This window comes from Cololabis saira, chromosome 24 (assembly GCF_033807715.1).
Source record: "Cololabis saira isolate AMF1-May2022 chromosome 24, fColSai1.1, whole genome shotgun sequence".
Taxonomy (NCBI): domain Eukaryota; kingdom Metazoa; phylum Chordata; class Actinopteri; order Beloniformes; family Belonidae; genus Cololabis; species Cololabis saira.
Genome location: NC_084610.1, coordinates 21383617 through 21402057, shown reverse-complemented (window position 1 = coordinate 21402057; position 18441 = coordinate 21383617). Strand labels below are relative to the sequence as shown.

The window sequence follows — 18441 nt, the reverse complement described above, 5'->3', positions numbered from 1 at the left end:
AGCCATAAGAATAATTAGTAGAAAACAATATAGTCATCCTACAAATCCATTATTCCTTCAGTTAAAACTGTTGAAATTTCTTGAATTAGTGGACCACAGAATTCTGCAAACTATGTGGAAAGCTCATAAGGAAATATTGCCAATCAATATACAGAGGAAAATTTGAAAAAAGAGAAAATAAGTATAACTTAAAAGAAACAGAGATCTTTAAAAAATCAAAATTCAGGAAAAAATTAATGGAATGTTGTGTTTCTGTAAAAGGTATCAGTTTTTGGAACAATCTGGATACAGAAGCCAAAAATGCAAAATGCCAATCAAACATTACATTTAAAAGAATAAGAAAAGCCAGTTTGATGAAGAAATATGATAATTGTTAAGTTAGGTGGGTTTTTTTCTTTTTTTTCTCTCTCTCTTTTTAGCACCAGTCATATTTTTTTTCTTTGAATAAAAAAGAATACGACTATCTGTGTTTGACGACAGCTATTTTGTGTTATTATATAACTTTGTTGTAGTTTTGTTTTTGTTTTTTTGTTTGTCTGTTTGTTTATTGGAAAGTGTTTTTTTTTAATTGCGTAATTTTTCTTTTTTTTATAATTACATTAATTGAAATTTGATTTATGAAAAAGGGACAGATAAAAAAAGCTTAGTCTTATTTCTGTTCCCTTTCATTCAAGGAAAGAGATTTGTTGTAATTATATTGAACTGTTTTGTTTTTCTTTTAATGAATGAAATAAAGATTAAAATTTAAAAAATGAAAATGAAGATTTCTGAAGAACTGCTGAAAATAAAGAAATGGATGAAGTCATGAAAATATCTGAATTCCTGTGAGTTGACTCAGTGAACCAGAGCTCAGAGTTTCTGTGGTGACGTCCACTCGCCCATGAGGAGCTGAAAGCTGAGCCTGCGTGGAGGAACCGATACTGGAAAGTTCTCCAGTAACAACTGGATCTCCGGATGTTTGATAGCAGGAGGGACAAAGCTGGACTATGTTCAACAGTAAACTTTCAGATCAACAATGCAGAGTAAGTGGTTATGGAGAGAACGTCCAGGGGATGAATGTGATGTATGTTGACACTCCTGCCACTAGGTGGCGTCATCTCAACTCTGGACAAATGAAAAAGTGCCATCTTTCTACACCTGCCTGGTAGAAATCACTCATTTGTTGCATCCAGGGAGGATTCAGTGGTGTTTGTTTGACTTGCGCCACCTTTGATAAACGTGGCAGCCTTTTATGTGATATTTGAGGAGACTAGAATCTTGTGAGCGTCCTGAATTAGATGTGTGTATCGGTACGACTCCCCGTGTACAAGTACTTCACTTTACTGGATAAACATGTTGGACTGGTGCTGATTCTCTGTTAACAGCAGCTTCGTGTTAATTTAGAGCAGATTTTACACTGATTTAACATTTTATACTGTTGTTTCTCTTTCAGGGAGGGGGTGGGTCTGTCATTCACATTTGTATTTACACGGTTTCTATAACTGAAAATGTATAAACATAATATTTTTAAAAAGCAAAAAAGATGAGTGGGTTGGAACCCGAATGCGGGATAATAAATGTGGCTATTTGTCGGCAGCAACAACATCCAGAGGTCACTGAGGAACCAGGTAAACTCTTCTGAGCAGATCAGACTGAGGCGCAGACGTTTCCTGGCTTTTCTGAAACCTCTTCCAGAACAAGCAGCACGATGCTGAAATGTTGGCCGAAGCTGGTAGGAACCGCACAGCTTCCCCGGTGAACACCAACCTACCAATCAGTTAAGTGTTAGTAATCAGCTAACCAATCAGTTCAGTGATGTAGCTGTGCACAAATGACCCACCACCTTTCAAAATAAAAGCACAGAGCTGCAACTCAAATAGACTGAAACAATAAGACTCACTGAACTAATTATGCAAAAGCAACACAATAAACACACATGAATGAAACAGACATCATCTTCTGCAGTTGCAGATCTGAAACAAGTAAAAGCAGCGTCAATCTGCAAAAGGGAGGAAGAACGTATCCGAGATTTACATCTCCGTAATATCGCAAACATCAGGAGAATAAACTGGGAAATAACCTTTGAAAACATCTGTTAGGATTTTATGAAATAGTTTAAAGGTTTGAAAGGTTTTTCTATAAGATTCTGCACCAGTGGTTGTTCTCAGGGCAGGATCCCCTCCTGGTTTAATGACTAGACTGTTTAGCTGAGTTCTCTTCTTTAGGCGAAGACAACAAACAGAAACAGATGTTTTAAAACTGAGAGATCCATCCTGCTTTTCTCAAAGTGTTAGTCATCTTAGATCTTTGCCGATTTAACATCTCAAGTAAGAAAGAGGCAACAGAAATATATGGCTGAAAGTGTGACATGTTTAGGCGTCTTTCCCCGCAGCGGCTCCACAGATAAGGTTCAACATCAGACCCTATAACGTAAAAAACACCTCCCTTTTCAGTATAAATATGGATCAATGACCACAGTGTGCTTTTCTCTCCTACCTCTGTGGTTTGAAATAAATAAAATAAATTCAGAGGAAAAACCCGCTGGGATGCATCAGAGTCCTGCATGTTTCAGTCTGAACAAATGACTTTCATGTGAACATTATAATGCATCTGTTGAATAATCATGTAAATGTAGACGTTCATGAAAATCCCAGAGTTCACACCACCAGCCGTGCAGCAGCTACTTTTCACACTTGTTGTCTTAATGTAAATTCTTAATCTTGTGTTTTAATCTAGCACACGTTGTGTTTAAGTGACCTTTATTATTAATAATGTTAAAATTAGAATGTGCATTTCATTTGTGGTAAGTAAGACATCTATATGGAGCAGACATTATTTAAGTCATGTTTTAGCATACACCTTTAAATGGGGGCGTATCCCACACCTGTGCAGGTGAACAGGTGACAGACGCCTAGAGCTTTATGATCAGTGTGATCAGACGCACAGTGGTACTCACATGAGCCTCAATCGGCATAATCACCAACTAGTAAGTGCCTTTTATTTTGCTTGTTTACTTGTTATTATTTTCTTGTTTTGTCCGCTTTGATGATTCGTGCACGGCTTTGCTTTGCTTTTGTGTTTACAATGCAGCATTATTTCCCCACATGAAAACAAACAATTAATATATTTCACAAAATTATTGGCAAAGGCGAATTAGTTAAAAATAACGTGCAGTATTTTTGCGTTGCCATCCGCGTTCATTTGACAGCGTTTGTGGTGTTAATTTGATAGAATACATTTGATATGTTACTTTGCTGTTGTTTTTGTCTGTTGTTCTTTTGATAGTTAGATATACATATGGTATTTTGGATATCAAAGTATTTGGTTTGATAATAGACAACATTTATTATGGATTGATGAACTAATTATTTATGATAATTTAATGTCATGAATTGATTCTTTATGAAAATTATTATGGGTTGAAGTATAACATTATTGCTATGGTAATTGGCATAAAAGGCTTCATAATTTATATTTATTATTTATTTGGGTTATGTGACACAGATTAGAATGGCTTTATGGTCATAAATGTCATTTATTTTATCATCATTTTAGGCTATTACCTGGGAACTTTTGCAAAATTATCTTAAAGGAAAATAAATGTAGAAAAAAAGAACCCTGAGTAATATCCATTTTTTTATGCTGATTGAGAGCCCCGTTCCATGGGGAAGGTCCAATAAAACGGAACACACATTTTTATTTATCTTGTTGAGTGTTGAGTATTTTACTTATTTATTTTATTGAGTGAGTTGGTGGTGTATGTTTTTAATTGTTGCACTTTTAATGTTTGTCTGGCTGCTGTCTTGGCCAGGCTTCCCTTGAAAAAGAGGTAATTGTATTTCAATGGGACCGACCTGGTTAAAAAAAAAAAAAAAAGAGTTCATCTGTAAACGCTACATGAAGTCTCTGTTGACATAATATATATAAAATAATCCATACGTCTAAAATGAAACCTAAGTTACATTTTTGTGTTTTTATTTTCGACTAAATACAAGTTGAGGTAAAAAGAGGTTTCCTTGTAAGCTGGAGTCTGATATAAAAGGGTTAAATCCAGAGTTGGTCCTCTTCCTGGAATCTGGTGCTGATGAACCTCCCTCTTCTTCCTGCTCTCAGACCAGCAGATCCAGTCGGACCAGTTTCCTGGTTCCCTCCCCTGCAGATCTGCAGCTTCAAAGACGGGTCTGAACAACACGAGCTGAACACTGAGAGCTGACAGCCTCCGTTCTCTGCACAGAAGCATGATTTGTAGATCAGCGCTCAGACTAGTTTCAGCTTTGAGGAAGTGAAACTGTCTCAGTCTCAGTTACCAAGAGGTGAAATGGCGCAGAAAGGAGATCAGCTGGACCAGGAAACCTTTTCTTGTTCCATCTGTTTGGAGGTTTTAAAGGATCCGGTGACTATTCCCTGTGGACACAGTTACTGTATGAACTGTATTAAATCCTACTGGGATGAAGGAGAGAAGAAACTCCCCAGCTGTCCTCAGTGTAGAGAGACTTTCATCCCGAGGCCTGCGCTGGTGAAAAACACCATGTTTGCAGCTTTAGTGGAGCAGCTGAAGAAGGCCGGACTCCAAGCTGCTCCTGCTAATCACTGCTATGCTGGACGTGAAGATGTGGCCTGTGATGTCTGCTCTGGAAGAAAACTGAAAGCCATCAAGTCCTGTTTGGTCTGTCTGGTCTCTTACTGCGAGAAACACCTTCAACCTCATCATGATTCATCTTCATTCAAGAAACACAAGCTGGTGGATCCCTCCAAGAACCTGCAGGACAACATCTGCCCCCGTCATGGTGAGGTGATGAAGATGTTCTGTCGTACTGATCAGAAGTGTATCTGTTATCTCTGCTCTGTGGATGAACATAAAGGCCACGACACAGTCTCGGCTGTAGCAGAAAGGACTGAGAGGCAGAGACAGATGGAGGCGAGTCAACAACAAATCCAGCAGGAGATCCAGGACAGAGAGAAAGATGTGAAGCTGCTTCAGCAGGAGGTGGAGGCCATCAATCAGTCTGCTGATAAAACAGTGGAGGACAGTGAGGAGATCTTCACTGAGATGATCTCTCTCCTCCAGAAAAGAAGCTCTGATGTGAAGCAGTGGATCAGATCCCAGCAGGAAAGTGAAGTGAGGAGAGTCAGAGAGCTGGAGGAGAAGCTGCAGCAGGAGATCACTGACCTGAAGAGGAGAGACGCTGAGATGAAGCAGCTCTCAGACACCGAGGACCACAAGCAGTTCCTCCACAGCTGCCCCTCACTGTCACCACTCAGTCAGTCCACACACTCCTCCAGCATCAGCATCCGTCCTCTCAGATACTTTCAGGATGTGACAGCAGCTGTGTCAGAGGTCAGAGGTCGACTACAGGACATCCTGAGAGACACGTGGACAAACGTCTCACTGGCCGTCACTGAGGTGGATGTTTTACTGCCACAACCAGAACCAGAACCAGAACCAACGAGCAGAGCTGGATTCTTGAAGTATTCATGTGAAATCACTCTGGATCCAAACACAGTAAACCAACTACTGTTACTGTCAGAGGAGAACAGAAAGGTGACTTTGATGGACCAAGGTCAGTCTTATTCTGGACATCCAGACAGATTCAGTTATTATTCTCAGGTCCTGAGTAGAGAGAGTCTGACTGGACGTCATTACTGGGAGGTGGAGAAGACAGCAGGTGGAGTTTATGTAGCAGTTTCATACAAGAATATCAGCAGATCAGGGAGGTGGGAGGAAAGTGGATTTGGATTGAATGACAAATCTTGGTCACTATGTTGTTCCTCACTCAGTTATGAATTTATGTACAACAACATCAGTACCTCCATCTCAGGTCCTCAGAGTTCCAGAATAGGAGTTTACCTGGATCACAGAGCAGGTGTTCTGTCCTTCTACAGCGTCTCTGGAACCATGACCCTCCTCCACAGAGTCCAGACCACCTTCACTCAGCCGCTCCACGCTGGAGTTTGGGTTTACTACAGTCCTGGAGGCTCAGCTGAGTTCTGTAAACTCAAGTAGATGTGTTTACTCTTCATGTTTTCATCTCAGGTTTTATTGATTTTATTTTCTTCTCAGAGACAAATGTCTCAAACTCTGATGGATGGAGAGACGTTGTTCTATAAGTTGATGTTTTGTTGTTGTTTGCTCTTTTGTTGGTGGAAGTCGTTCTTTTGTAGCTTCACTTGGGAAATATTCATGTTATTAACATATTCTATGTTTGTATAAAAACATAGAAATAAGGAGCCTCCAATTATAACAATTAACCAATAATTGTTGTTAACTGTTAGTTCGGATGTGTTTCTAGGTTGTATTTCTCTTTTCTTCTCCTCTTTTTCTTCCACTTCATGGACTCAGATGACCCACCAGACCTTCTTCATCTCTGATGTCATGTCTGCATTCACACTGGTTTCCTCCTTCATTAGCAAACTAAATGTTGTTGTTTTCGAAACCAGTAAAGACGTTTTTAAGGTGAAATAACAGCAAAGCGTATCTGACGGCACCGACTTCTGAGATCTGCACGGTTCTTGTTTAACGCTGCAGAGGTCAAAGTTCATGAAATGGTGAGATGTTTGTTCTGTCTCTGACTTGTTGATGGTTGTTTGTTGACATGTGAGAGAGGCTTTGTACATGACAGAAATAAACCGCCATGCTTTAAAGAAACTCCGGCACATCCCAACGGCTCTTTATTTGCACCGAGAAGAAACTCATTTGAACAAAAACGCTGACTAAAGATTCAAGTATTTCTGAGGTTAATTTTCCAGACACGAGCACAAAGTTAATGATTTTCAGAAATGTTACTGACCAACAGCAACGCACTCCAGCTTGGGTCCAAACTGATAATAAGGTAATAAACGGATCAGGGGTTCAAACTACCTCAATGCTGAACTTTAAACAAGTGCACAACACATTTTGCGCGAGGGGACGTATATGCGCTACTGTGAAGCGGAGGAGAAGGAAGAGAGCTGTAATCAGATCGTGCAATGATTGACAGCACTCGACATCTGACCAATCAGAGGGCTGCGCCTGCAGGCAGGCCCTTGCAGAGCTGCAGAAGGTGAGGAGATGTCGACATGTCGTCCAAAAGACATCACGAGTCAGGAGCGAGCAAGAAAAAGAAAAAGGCAAAACACGAGGAAACTCGGGCTTCACTTGAAGGTGGTACAGTATGTTGTTGAAATAAAACTTTGGCACAAACACCTAAGATGCCAGTCATTACAGAAGGAATCTCTGAATCTCCTATGCATTCACTTCTGTTGAAAAGGAGTGGTAAAATGACCAGTTAGTGGTTGTATATAAGCTATAAACTTTAGCCCATATATAATATATTGGCTAAAGTTTTATATCAATTTATGTTAAGAAGTTTTCAACTATTTTTAAGGAGATAATGTTGCCATCTGTTGGCGAATTTAGTTCACAACAGTCAGCTTGAATGTAAAGTTTGACATATATCTCAGCAGATCATGAACCTTCCGGAGCTGCCACCACAAACAACTTCTCTGGGGTGTTGTCTTTTCTCCATGAAAATAATTTGCAGGAACTGTATCCAAATCTCTGGATTGCCCTCCAGGGACAGGAATGAGAATCAGCACCTCCAAAACCGAGGCCATGGTTCTCCACCGGGAAAGGGTGGTGTGCCTCCTCCGGGTGGGTGGAGAAGTCCTGCCTCAGGTGGAGGAGTTCAAGAATCTCGGGATCTTGTTCACGAGTGAGGGAACGATGGAGCGTGAGATTGACAGACGGATCGGTGCAGCGTCCGCAGTTATGCGGTCGATGTATCGGACCGCCGTGGTGAAGAGGGAGCTGAGCTGAGTCGAAAGGCGAAGCTCTCGATTTACCGGTCAATCTACGCACCTACCCTCACCTATGGTCATGAACTTTGGGTAGTGACCGAAAGGACGAGGTCGCGGATACAAGCGGCCGAGATGAGTGTCCTCCGCAGGGTGGCTGGACGCTCCCTAAGAGATAGGGTGAGGAGTTCGGTCACCCGGGAGGAGCTCGGAGTCGAGCCGCTGCTCCTTCACATTGAGAGGAGTCAGCTGAGGTGGCTTGGGCATCTGTACCGGATGCCTCCTGGACGCCTCTCTAGGAAGGTGTTCCAGGCATGTCCCTCCTTCCTACGGAGGTGTTCCAGGCAAGTCCCTCCTCCCTAGGCAGGTGTTCCAGGCATGTCCCACGGGAGGAGACCCTGGGGAAGACCCAGGACACGCTGGAGAGACTATGTCTCTCGGCTGGCCTGGGAACGCCTCGGACTCCCCCCGGAAGAGCTGGAGGAAGTGTCTGGGGTGAGGGAAGTCTGGGCATCCCTGCTGAGGCTGCTGCCCCCGCGACCCGGGAACGGATAAGCGGCGGACGATGGATGGATGGATTGCCCTCTGCATTGCAATAACTCTCCCTGTTACAGTTGCCTCTGCCGAGCGAAGCTTTTCAAAACTAAAGCTCATCAAGACATAGCTCCTCTCATCAATGGCACAAGAAGTGTGCCATTGATGAGTGGCTTGTGGCTTGTTTATCATAAGCGTAAACTCAGAAATGGCACAGCAGTTGTCATACGATGACCTCATTCAGGGCCGCCGCAAGGGGTGTGCGAACCGTGCGACCGCACGCGGCCTCGCGCTATGGGCCGTTTTTTTTTTTTTTTCGTTTCTTTTTTTTCGTTTTTTTCCTTCTTTCCCTTATAAATATCAACAGTCACGTTCCATCACATACCTAAATGTGTCTGTGCATATCAATAAATAAATGTGCAATGATGTGCTTGCTGATTGATGTCTCTGCGCAGCTGCGCGTGTCTGTTGTTCAATACAACTGCGTCAGACCAAGCGCATTGACACAAGGTGCTCTGATCGACACGGGTGGAGTGTGGAACAAACTGTCACACAATGTTGAACGAGACAGATTCAGGAAATTTCCATCGGGGAATGAAAAAAGAAAAAAACTAAAGAAAATGGAAGAGTTTAATGCCTCTCTGAAAGGCTTGTTTGATAAATTTCTTACAAAAATCAACAATCCGACCGGGTCTCAAGCAGCTGTGGGGCCCCGCGTCGAGGCAAGCCAAATGATGATGAGGCAGGGGAAGGTATCCAGTTTTTTTTCTAATTGGAGAGTTAAAATTGCGCATATAGACACCCGATCCGACCCGAAAACCCCCAAAACTTCAACGGCCCCCCCCGGCCATTTCGCAAAGGGCCTTGCAAATCTCCAAGACGGCTCTGACCTTATTTGTGACTTTGCATCCAGAAAATGCAGACCTGTGCATCTGTAAAAGGCAGATGGGCTTACTGTTTCTTTTTGTTTTTTTTCTTTGAGAACACGTCCTCGTTGTTATCCTGTTTTATCTTTTATTTCTTATTTTTTGTCTCTGGCCTCACTGTGAACCGCGATGTTGTTGTTATTGTCGTTGTCTGTATTGTCTGTTTTTGATAATATAAAATGTTGATCACCAAAAAAAAGGCACACGTTCATGTTTAGTTCTGCTTTCAGACCTGCTAGACCTGCTTTCAGTTTTTTGTGGGGGATTGAGGTGGAAGTTACTTTCTTTTAATGAGTAATTGATGGCTATTTGTGACTCAGATTTGTTTATTTCAATTTGAAGTTCCAAATAAAATTTCGCTTAGGGCCCCAGTTTGGTCAGGGGTCCTGGGTGGTGGTTGGACTTGTGTGGTCCTGAAAGATCGGAGTGGAGCTGCCCCGGAGGACGACATGAGCTTCATTAGTCCCGACTCACCAGACTCTCCTCCGGGTGAGTGTTTTGGTCCCGGTTCACCAGCTTCCCCCGTCTCATGAGAGAGATCCACGATGAGACGTCCACCTCTACGTCCTGCTGCTTCCTCTCCGGACCGCTGGAGTCTTCCTCCAGGTCTGGATCTGTGGATGTCCTGGTTCCTCCTGGTCCGGGCTGCAACTCCTCTGCAGGTTACACAAAACCCCGTCCTCCTCCACTTCACCAGCATTTTATTGTGGGGGGGTCTGCAATCACAAAAAGGGACTAAAAGATATGATGTAGATCTGCAGGGGAAACGTCTTTCCACCTTGACTTGTCTGGGACACCTTTGTCTTTTTTCATGTCTGTGTCTCCTCATGTCTGAGTTAACGGGACCATCAAAGCCGGTTAAATCCTGGCTTTTGCTACAGGTGTGAATGTCATCCGTCCTGCTGGCTTCTCCCCTCAGCCATCAGTCTAATTCCTGCATGAGCAACACGTCAGCACTGGACCCCAGTTACCGGTGGCTCTTAGATCAGCGTCAGATTAAAGGAACAAACTTCAATCCCCCTAAAATCTGACTGAAGCATCAAACCTGCTGCAGACCTGCAGGTTTAAGTTGTAACTTTCACTTCCGGTTGATGAAGGCAGAAATTCAGACTTTTGTGTTGTTTATGTAGAAACCCGATGTGGAAACCAGACGACACAGTCGTTGCAACACGTAAACACACGTTTATTAAAGGTCTCACTGATACAAAATATTCTTCTTTTTTTTTTATTCCATTTTTTTAAATCTTGCTTGAGGTGAACCACATACCCAGAGTCAGACGGCAAACAGGAGGATGTTTTCAGCAGGCAGAGGATGATGCAGCAGGTGGACATTCACTGATCTTTCAAACCAGCTGACGCCTTGAAATCACAAATCAGCCATGAATTAAATTCAGCTTCCCCTGTGTAGCATATATTTGGCTGTAACTAATGAAATAAAAATGTAGCAAATAGCTAGAGGTAGGCTAGTAACCTCAGAAGACTAGATTCAGCCGAGGAGAACACGTATGATGCACAATGAATGACACAGAGGCAGATGGCTTCAGTTTAGGTACCTTGTATTAGAAAAAACACAAATTAAATTACTCAAACGTTGAAAAATAAATATGGCCACGTAAAAAATAAACTTTCTTCAAGTAATAGAAATTCAAATTAACGAAAAAATATAACAATGACTTCAGCTTAGTTAGCTTATGTCAGGTGCACCATTAGCTTCAATTCTGTTCCACACTATTTACTCAATGTGTGGAATAAAAGAAAATACATCAACTCAAAATTATCCGAAAAACAACAAAACAACCCACCAAAACGTAAACAAATTAATGTGGGTTCCCCACTCAAAAAATAAAGTTCACTGTTCTTCACAGTTCTGGTTCCTCAGAGTTCTGTTCCTCAGCACCAGTCAGTCAGTCAGTCAATTAGTCAATCTGGGTGCTGGGTCCCAGTGTGTGGTTGAGTGAATGGGGCAGAAGAGATGAATGGGGGGGGAGTTTTGCTGCAGTGGCCTACCGCTGTGGCAGACACTCAATTACTGTTGAGTATGATTCCTGGTTCCTCCACGTGGACTCCTGATCACTGGATTCTGGAATAGCTCACCATCCGGGATCACAAAACCTGGCCAATTCAGGCAGTCAAGTATTCAACAGGTTTCTGACATCGACAATCAAGTGTTCAGTTTCAGGCTTCGACAACCTCCCGACAGCCAGTGGACAACCTGCAGCCGCTCCGCTCCGTGCATCAGCTCCATGGATGTATTATATAACTGCTCCCATTCATCCAACAATGAGAGCGTCTGCTTCCTGTAAATAGCGGAGCGGCTCAGCTGATTGGCTGAACGCTAGTCACATGACGTCACACTGACGGGGTCTGAATGAGCTTGAAATTAGTTTATAAATATAAACATAAATATATATAAAAAATATAAATATGAAATAACTGCTCATTTAGCACCTGGGTTACACCTGACTTTAGAAGCAACAACTTCAAACATCAGCCACACGAGGAAGGAAATCTTTTTCTTTACACAGAATTACAGCAATGAGGAGAGACTTTGATACAGTTCAGGAGTATTTTCTTCCAAGTCCCAAGAATGCATTTCTTTCCAAGGGTCCCTGAACACATCACATCTGAGCTACACCAGTTCTTCTGACCCTTATTCTCTTTTTTTGCACCGTTTGGTTTCAAGTCTTAAGCCGACTGGTCCTGGAAAGGAGAACAAAGGTCAGTACACGTCCAAGAACCGGAAGACACAACAGACGGGATTCCTAACAAACTGAACCCACCACGAGCTTCTACTTTCATCTTTGCTCAAATAATTAACGCAAATTCTCATTTTTTTTCTTTAAAATTGCACAAACGTTGTGGCCCAGATCAAGGTTCAACCTTCACTAAGAGCTGGACACCCCTGGTGACATCACTCAGGCTTTTCAGGTACCTTTGAAGTGCAACGTTGGTGGAAACTGAGATCACCAAAATCTCAGATCTGAAAGCATCCAGGACGAGCTGACCTCTGAACCGGAGAGAACACGCCCACTTCAGCTCATTTACCACAAATATAAATATGTAACCCAGAGCAGAGCAGCACTGGACCCGTGAGCCGAGAGACCAGGCCTCCCAGCGGAGCCGTGCATGCTGGGATATCAGCACCAAAGGTCAGCATGAAGAGAGTCAGCCAAACTAAAACAGCCAGGAGGGACTGACAAGGTGGGCGTGTTCCAGTCAGCTGCCAGATCTGTTTGTCCCGCCCATTTACAACCTGGTGCAGCTAAAAAAAAACAGTCAGAATCCGTGTGGATGACATCACAGGAGGGCGTGTCCAGCTCGGGTCCAAACCCACCTTGGTGCGAACCATCCCGGGTCTCTGGTCTCGGACGTGCTATGAGAAAACACATTTCTGGAAGATCTCCATCTTCAGGTGTGGAGAGTTGAGGAGAAGCATCATCTCTGATGTTTCAGTTTTACCTGCAGTGAACGATGATGGGGCTCGATCCACCTCTGTAGCACTTATTCACCTTCCTGACCGGAAAACAGACACATATGAAAACATGACCCTTCAATGAGAAAATCGTTCCTGCTGCTGGGACTTTTGTTCATCTGAGAGATTACTTCTGATCTACACAACAGGCAGCGAGTGTAAATGGAGATGAGACAAAACAAGCAGATCAATGTTGTCATGAACAGTAACGGGAGTTCAAAGATGACGACCACGTCGACTCAGTTCGGCATTAACCAGCCGTTTATTAAACAGAGAACCACGCACACGATACAGATACCAGCTTGTTAAGAACGCACACCGATGACGTCATACCGCGACTACGGTAGCCCGTTTGTGCTCATCATCACATCTCCCCCTTAAAGTGGTTAAACTCACAACGTTAACTGAGATGCATATCTTCTAACACAAGCATGGAGGTAGAGAACATAAAAGCTTTAACTTACTTTAACTTACTGTGACTAACTGTGACGTTATGATTTCACCGCCTTTAACTCAACAGTAATCACATTTCTTCAGAAATTAGTACAAATAATATGAAATATAAACCCAAATTTAACCATGTAATTTCCATTCATTAATAATCTTTTTTTTTTCTTTCTAAACTGTCAAATTAAACATAATTAAACCAAAAGTTATCCTTTACTCAAATTATCTTTCACACAACTTTTCACCTGAGCTTAATGTGAAGTTGAGTACTTCTCAATCCTAAGTGTCTCTATACCTGAGAGGAACTCTGACCTCACGACCTCTAGATGTCACCTGTACAGCACTATGTGGAGATGAACTCTGCGGGGCCCACTCCACATCTGAGTCTGTCAGTCTCTGGTTAGAGTTCTGGTTCCTGAGGCCGGTACGGACCACAGGTAGAGGGCTTCTGGGCTGCTGCACTGGAGATCCAGGCGGCTGCAGCTGTCGGTCAGGTGGGTCAGCAGACTGTGGAACAGCCTGCAGATGTCTCCGGTTGCGTCGCAGTACTGCTCCGTTGTCTGTCTTCACCATGTAGGATCTTGGCTCCCTGCACCTTTCGATGACTCTCGCTGATGTCCTCCACCCCTTCTCTCCATCCAGCTTCACTCTGACGTCCTGCCCTGGTTGTAGAGCAGGGAGAGGCAGTGCAGAATGATGCCGGTCATGGAAGAACCGGTAAGCAGACTTGGTCTGGATGTCCTTCTGCTGGACTTGATATCGGTCCACAGGTGCAGGTTGTAGCTTGGCCTCCAGCATAGGAAGTGTCGTCCGGATGTGCCTCCCCACCATAAGCGAGGCTGGGCTCACCCCTGTCGCAGCACTAGGGGTCGCCCTGTAGCACATCAGGGCCAGATGTGGATCAGGCTGCTTTAATATGTGTTTTGCAGTCTGAACGGCACGCTCCGCAGCGCCGTTAGCCTGGGGGTAATGGGGGCTAGACGTCGTGTGCACAAACCCATACTCCCGGCTGAAGTCCTGAAACTCAGCAGAGGTAAACTGAGTGCCGTTGTCACTCACCAATTCTAAGGGAATGCCCCACCTCACAAACATGCTCTTGAGCCTGTTGATTACTTGACGGCTCGATGTTGTAGTCAGGTGGGCAATTTCAATGTCCCGAGAATAGTAATCCGTCACGATAAGGTAATCCCCTTTTCCTGACTCACACAAATCAGCAGCAATACGCTGCCAGGGGCCCTCCGGCAGAGGTGTGGTCAGGAGGGGCTCGTGTCTCTGGCTGGGTTTCTGTTCTATGCAGAATTTGCATGTGGAGACTGTTTGTGTGATCTCAGCTCCAATGTGTGGCCACCACACAGACATCTTGGCACGAGCACGGCACCGTGTCAGTCCTTGGTGCCCCTCGTGCAACAGCTTTAATATGTTCACCCTTAGAGCAGTAGGAATGACCAGTCGGTCCTGATATAGCACTAGGCCATCAGTCTCTGAGAGTTGCGCTCTTGCAGTGTAAAATCCATGCAGCGATGGTGACAGCGTTGATTTAGCCGGCCACCCCTTACTAATGAAACGCAAGACCTTCTGCAGATCTTCGTCATGCTGCGTGGCTGCGCGGATTTCCCAGAGTTTTTGTGATGAGACAGGTGCATTTGCTACTACAGACTCGACGTACGCCTGTACCTCCTGGTCTGTGCTCTCATCTCTCACGTTGGTCAGCGGGCTCCGGGAGAGCGCGTCGGCGACGACCAGCTGTTTCCCTGGGACGTGTTCTGCTACCACGTGAAACCTTAAAAGCCGCATGAGGAGCCTCTGGCACCTCGGAGGTGCCTTGTCCAGGTCGTAGGTGTTGATAAGCGGCACCAGTGGTTTATGGTCCGTTTGCAGGCGGAAACCATCCATGCCCTGCACGTAACGTGCAAACCGCTCACACGCCCACACGCCTGCCAAACACTCTTTCTCAATCTGAGAATACCTTTTTTCGGCGTCGGACAGCGTGCGGGAACAGAATGCCACTGGTTTTAAGCCGTCTCCATGTTCCTGCAACAGCGCTGCTCCTAAGCCGAAGCTGCTTGCGTCAGCGCTGATGACAGTCTTTCTTTTAGCTTCATAATAAGCAAGAGCTGGGGCTGACACAAGCATGGCTTTAACTGCAGCAAATGCTTGTTCTTGCGCGTCACCCCATGTCCACTCGCTTTCCCTCCTCAACAGGCAGGTGATCGGGTGGAGCTTCGTGGAGAGGTCAGGCAGGAACCTCCCGACGTAGTTGATGAGGCCCAGAACCTGACGAAGCTCCTCCACATTGGTCGGGCTTGGCATGTCGGTGATAGCTCTCACCTTATTCGGGTCCGGTCTCATCCCGTCAGCACTGATTATGTGACCAAAGTATGTCAACTCGGATTTAGCAAAATGGCACTTGGCCTTATTCAGTTTCAAGCCGCTGTCTTTCACAGTCCTCAGAACCCCGTTCAGACGCTTATCATGCTCCTCTTTAGTTGCTCCAAAAACGAGTATGTCGTCCATCACCACGACAACTCCTTCATGACCCTTCAGCAGCGTTGACATTTGTCTTTGGAAGATTTCTGGAGCTGAAGTAATTCCAAACGGCAGCCTTCGGAAGCAGAATCTGCCTATAGGCGTTATAAACGTAGTCAGCTTTTGGCTGCTTGCATCCAGAGGAATCTGCCAGAATCCACACGAAGCGTCCAGGGTGGAAAACACTTTTGCTCCAGCCAGCTGTGGGGCAATATCTTCCAAAGTTGGCAGGATGTAACGTTCTCGCTTCACAGCTTTGTTTAAGCGTTTGAGATCAACGCACACCCTCACCTGGTCTTGGTTCTTTTTTTCCACTGGAACCATCGGGGCGCACCAATCGGTGGGCTCCGTGACCTCCTCGATAATCCCCATGGCAAGCATCCGCTTCAGTTCTGTCTCCACTTTTGACAGGAGAGGAAATGGGATGCGTCCCGGTGCTGTCAGAGTGTAGGGCTCCGCATCTGCTCTCAGTTCAATTTTGACTGGATCACACTTGAGCAGACCGATGTCCCCATACACGTCCGCTAACATCTTTGTGTCAACGCCATTAATGCGTTTGACCAGTCCCATCCTCCTGGCAACAGTCCCTCCTAATAGGTTGTGAGCATACGGGCCTTTTATGACAGTGACCCAGTAGCGATAGTTCTGTCCTTTAAACTGCGTTCTGGCCAGGAATTTGCCAACACACTGCACCTTACCGCCAGGACTGGTCACTAATGGTATCTTCTGCGTTGTGACCAATCTTGGGCTCTGTGCCAGTCTGTTAAAAGCAGTTTGTGACATCACCGTGATGTCAGCCCCTGTGTCAATTTTAAATTTGACAATGCTGTCATTTACAGGCAACTCCACCAGCCACTCGTCCTCTGTGTCTGGCTGCTCGATCACGGCTGGCTTATATTCAGTCACTGCTCCAAGGAAAAACATGTCCCCGTCTCCCTCTGATATTTTATCAGGAGCCAGCGCCACCTCTTTAAGCATTCGCGTTTGACAGGCTACTTCAAAATGTCCCAATTTTGTGCACTTTCTGCACCTCTTGTTCTTTGCTGGGCAGGGCTGTGTTTTCCCATGATGTCTAGCACAGCGAGAGCACGCAACTGTGTTTCTCTGCTCACCTTGCTCCTGCTTCCGCCGCCATTGTCCATCATTGTCGCTCCTTTTAGCGCGAAACTGCTGCCTTCTTTGTCTCACAGCATCCACAGTACAATCCGCACGCAGGCTCACGTTCTGCTGCTTAATTTGTTCACTCTGGCGTGCAATCTGGATAGCTCTTTCGAGCGAGAGTTCAGGTTCGAGCTGCAACTTTTGGGAAACTTCGTTGTCGGATATTCCAATAACAATCCTGTCCCTGATCTGTTCGTCTTTTGTCCCCTTGAACTCACAATATTGTGCCAGCTCATACAGTCCCCGAACAAAAGCTTCAACCGACTCTCCAGGCTTCTGTACCCTCATGTGGAAGCACGCCCTGTCATGAATGACGTTCCTCTTGGGCACAAAATGCTCGCTGAATTTCTCCATTACCGTCGTATAATCGAGCTCTGGAGGGGGCTCGTCTTCGTCCTCTCCGACGTTGTCGTACACAAAAGAGTCATAAATAGCCTCTGCCTCCCTTCCCAAGGCGTAGAGAAGCGTGTTCACCTGCACTTCCCCGCTGTCTCTATCCAGCTTCGACGCCACTCGGAAGCGGTCGAAGCGGCGGCGCCACATCGGCCATTCAGCCGGCCGGGTGAAGTCAAAAGGCTCTGGCGGTTCGAACTTTGCCATATCTCACAGCGTAGGCTTCCTGTCGGCCACTTCTGACACCATGTCATGAACAGTAACGGGAGTTCAAAGATGACGACCACGTCGACTCAGTTCGGTATTAACCAGCCGTTTATTAAACAGAGAACCACGCACACGATACAGATACCAGCTTGTTAAGAACGCACACCGATGACGTCATACCGCGACTACGGTAGCCCGTTTGTACTCATCATCACAAATGTCTTTGCAGAAGTTTAAATCCAGAAACAGACGCGTGCTGCAAAAATCTCATTTCTGTCTTTAACAAGGATTCATGTGTCTAAAAACATCTGAAAATCACCATAATCCACGATAAAACTAATCTGATCATCATTTTAGAGTTAGAAAAATACAAATCATGTGTTTATTTCAGAGAAGAAAAGAAAAGGCTTCATCTCCCCTGAAGATGAACGCTGAGATGCTGAACGAGAGCTGAAGATTATTTTCATTTTACAAAAAAAGCCATAAGAATTATATAATAATCTGAAGAGTTCGAAAAAGATGTACTTTGATGAAACTAAAGTCCGAGTTGCGGCTCCGCGCTAAACCGACGCAGAGCCCACGCCGCAAGGCACGCGTCGCCGCGCCTAACCCTACGCCGTAGCCTCTGCGCCGGCGCAACGCAGAACCACGAATCGGCCCCCAGTCAGTTCAGACTTACCATTGTCGGCGCTTATTTACCAACCGAGGCTTGATCTTTCTCCAGGGAAGAAATGAACTGTTCGGCGTCGCTCAGGTCCTGGAAGGTGTAAATGTTGCTCCCCCGGGACAGCTTGATTGTAGCGGGATAAAGAAGGAAAGTCTCAAATCCGTGAGTGCGGGCCTCGTACATCAGCTTGTAGCACGGTCTCCGACGCCTGGTTGTAGCCTCGCTGTAGTCGGCAGTGAACTTCAGCTGGATGCCCTCCACCTCCGGAGGATTCTTCCTGGCTTCGTTGAGTAAGCGATCTCTATCAGTGTAGCGGAGGCACTTGATGATTTTATGATCATCAATACCATGATGTG

The 18441-nt window shown here is 45.0% G+C and overlaps 1 protein-coding gene across 1 annotated transcript; it reads left to right on the top strand.

Moving 5' to 3' along the window:
• Nucleotides 1–2913: 2913 nt before the first annotated feature.
• On the top strand, nucleotides 2914–6604 carry LOC133425247 (tripartite motif-containing protein 16-like). Its single transcript, XM_061715990.1, has 2 exons — nucleotides 2914–2965; nucleotides 4093–6604. The coding sequence occupies exon 2, from the start codon at nucleotides 4298–4300 to the stop codon at nucleotides 5981–5983; it is 1686 nt and encodes a 561-aa protein (XP_061571974.1). The 5' UTR covers nucleotides 2914–2965; nucleotides 4093–4297; the 3' UTR covers nucleotides 5984–6604.
• The last annotated feature ends 11837 nt before the right edge of the window (nucleotides 6605–18441 follow it).

What these genes read in the sequence shown, in the direction of transcription:
- LOC133425247 (XM_061715990.1), top strand. Translation starts at nt 4,298, where the DNA reads ATGGCGCAGAAAGGAGATCAGCTGGACCAGGAAACCTTTTCTTGTTCC.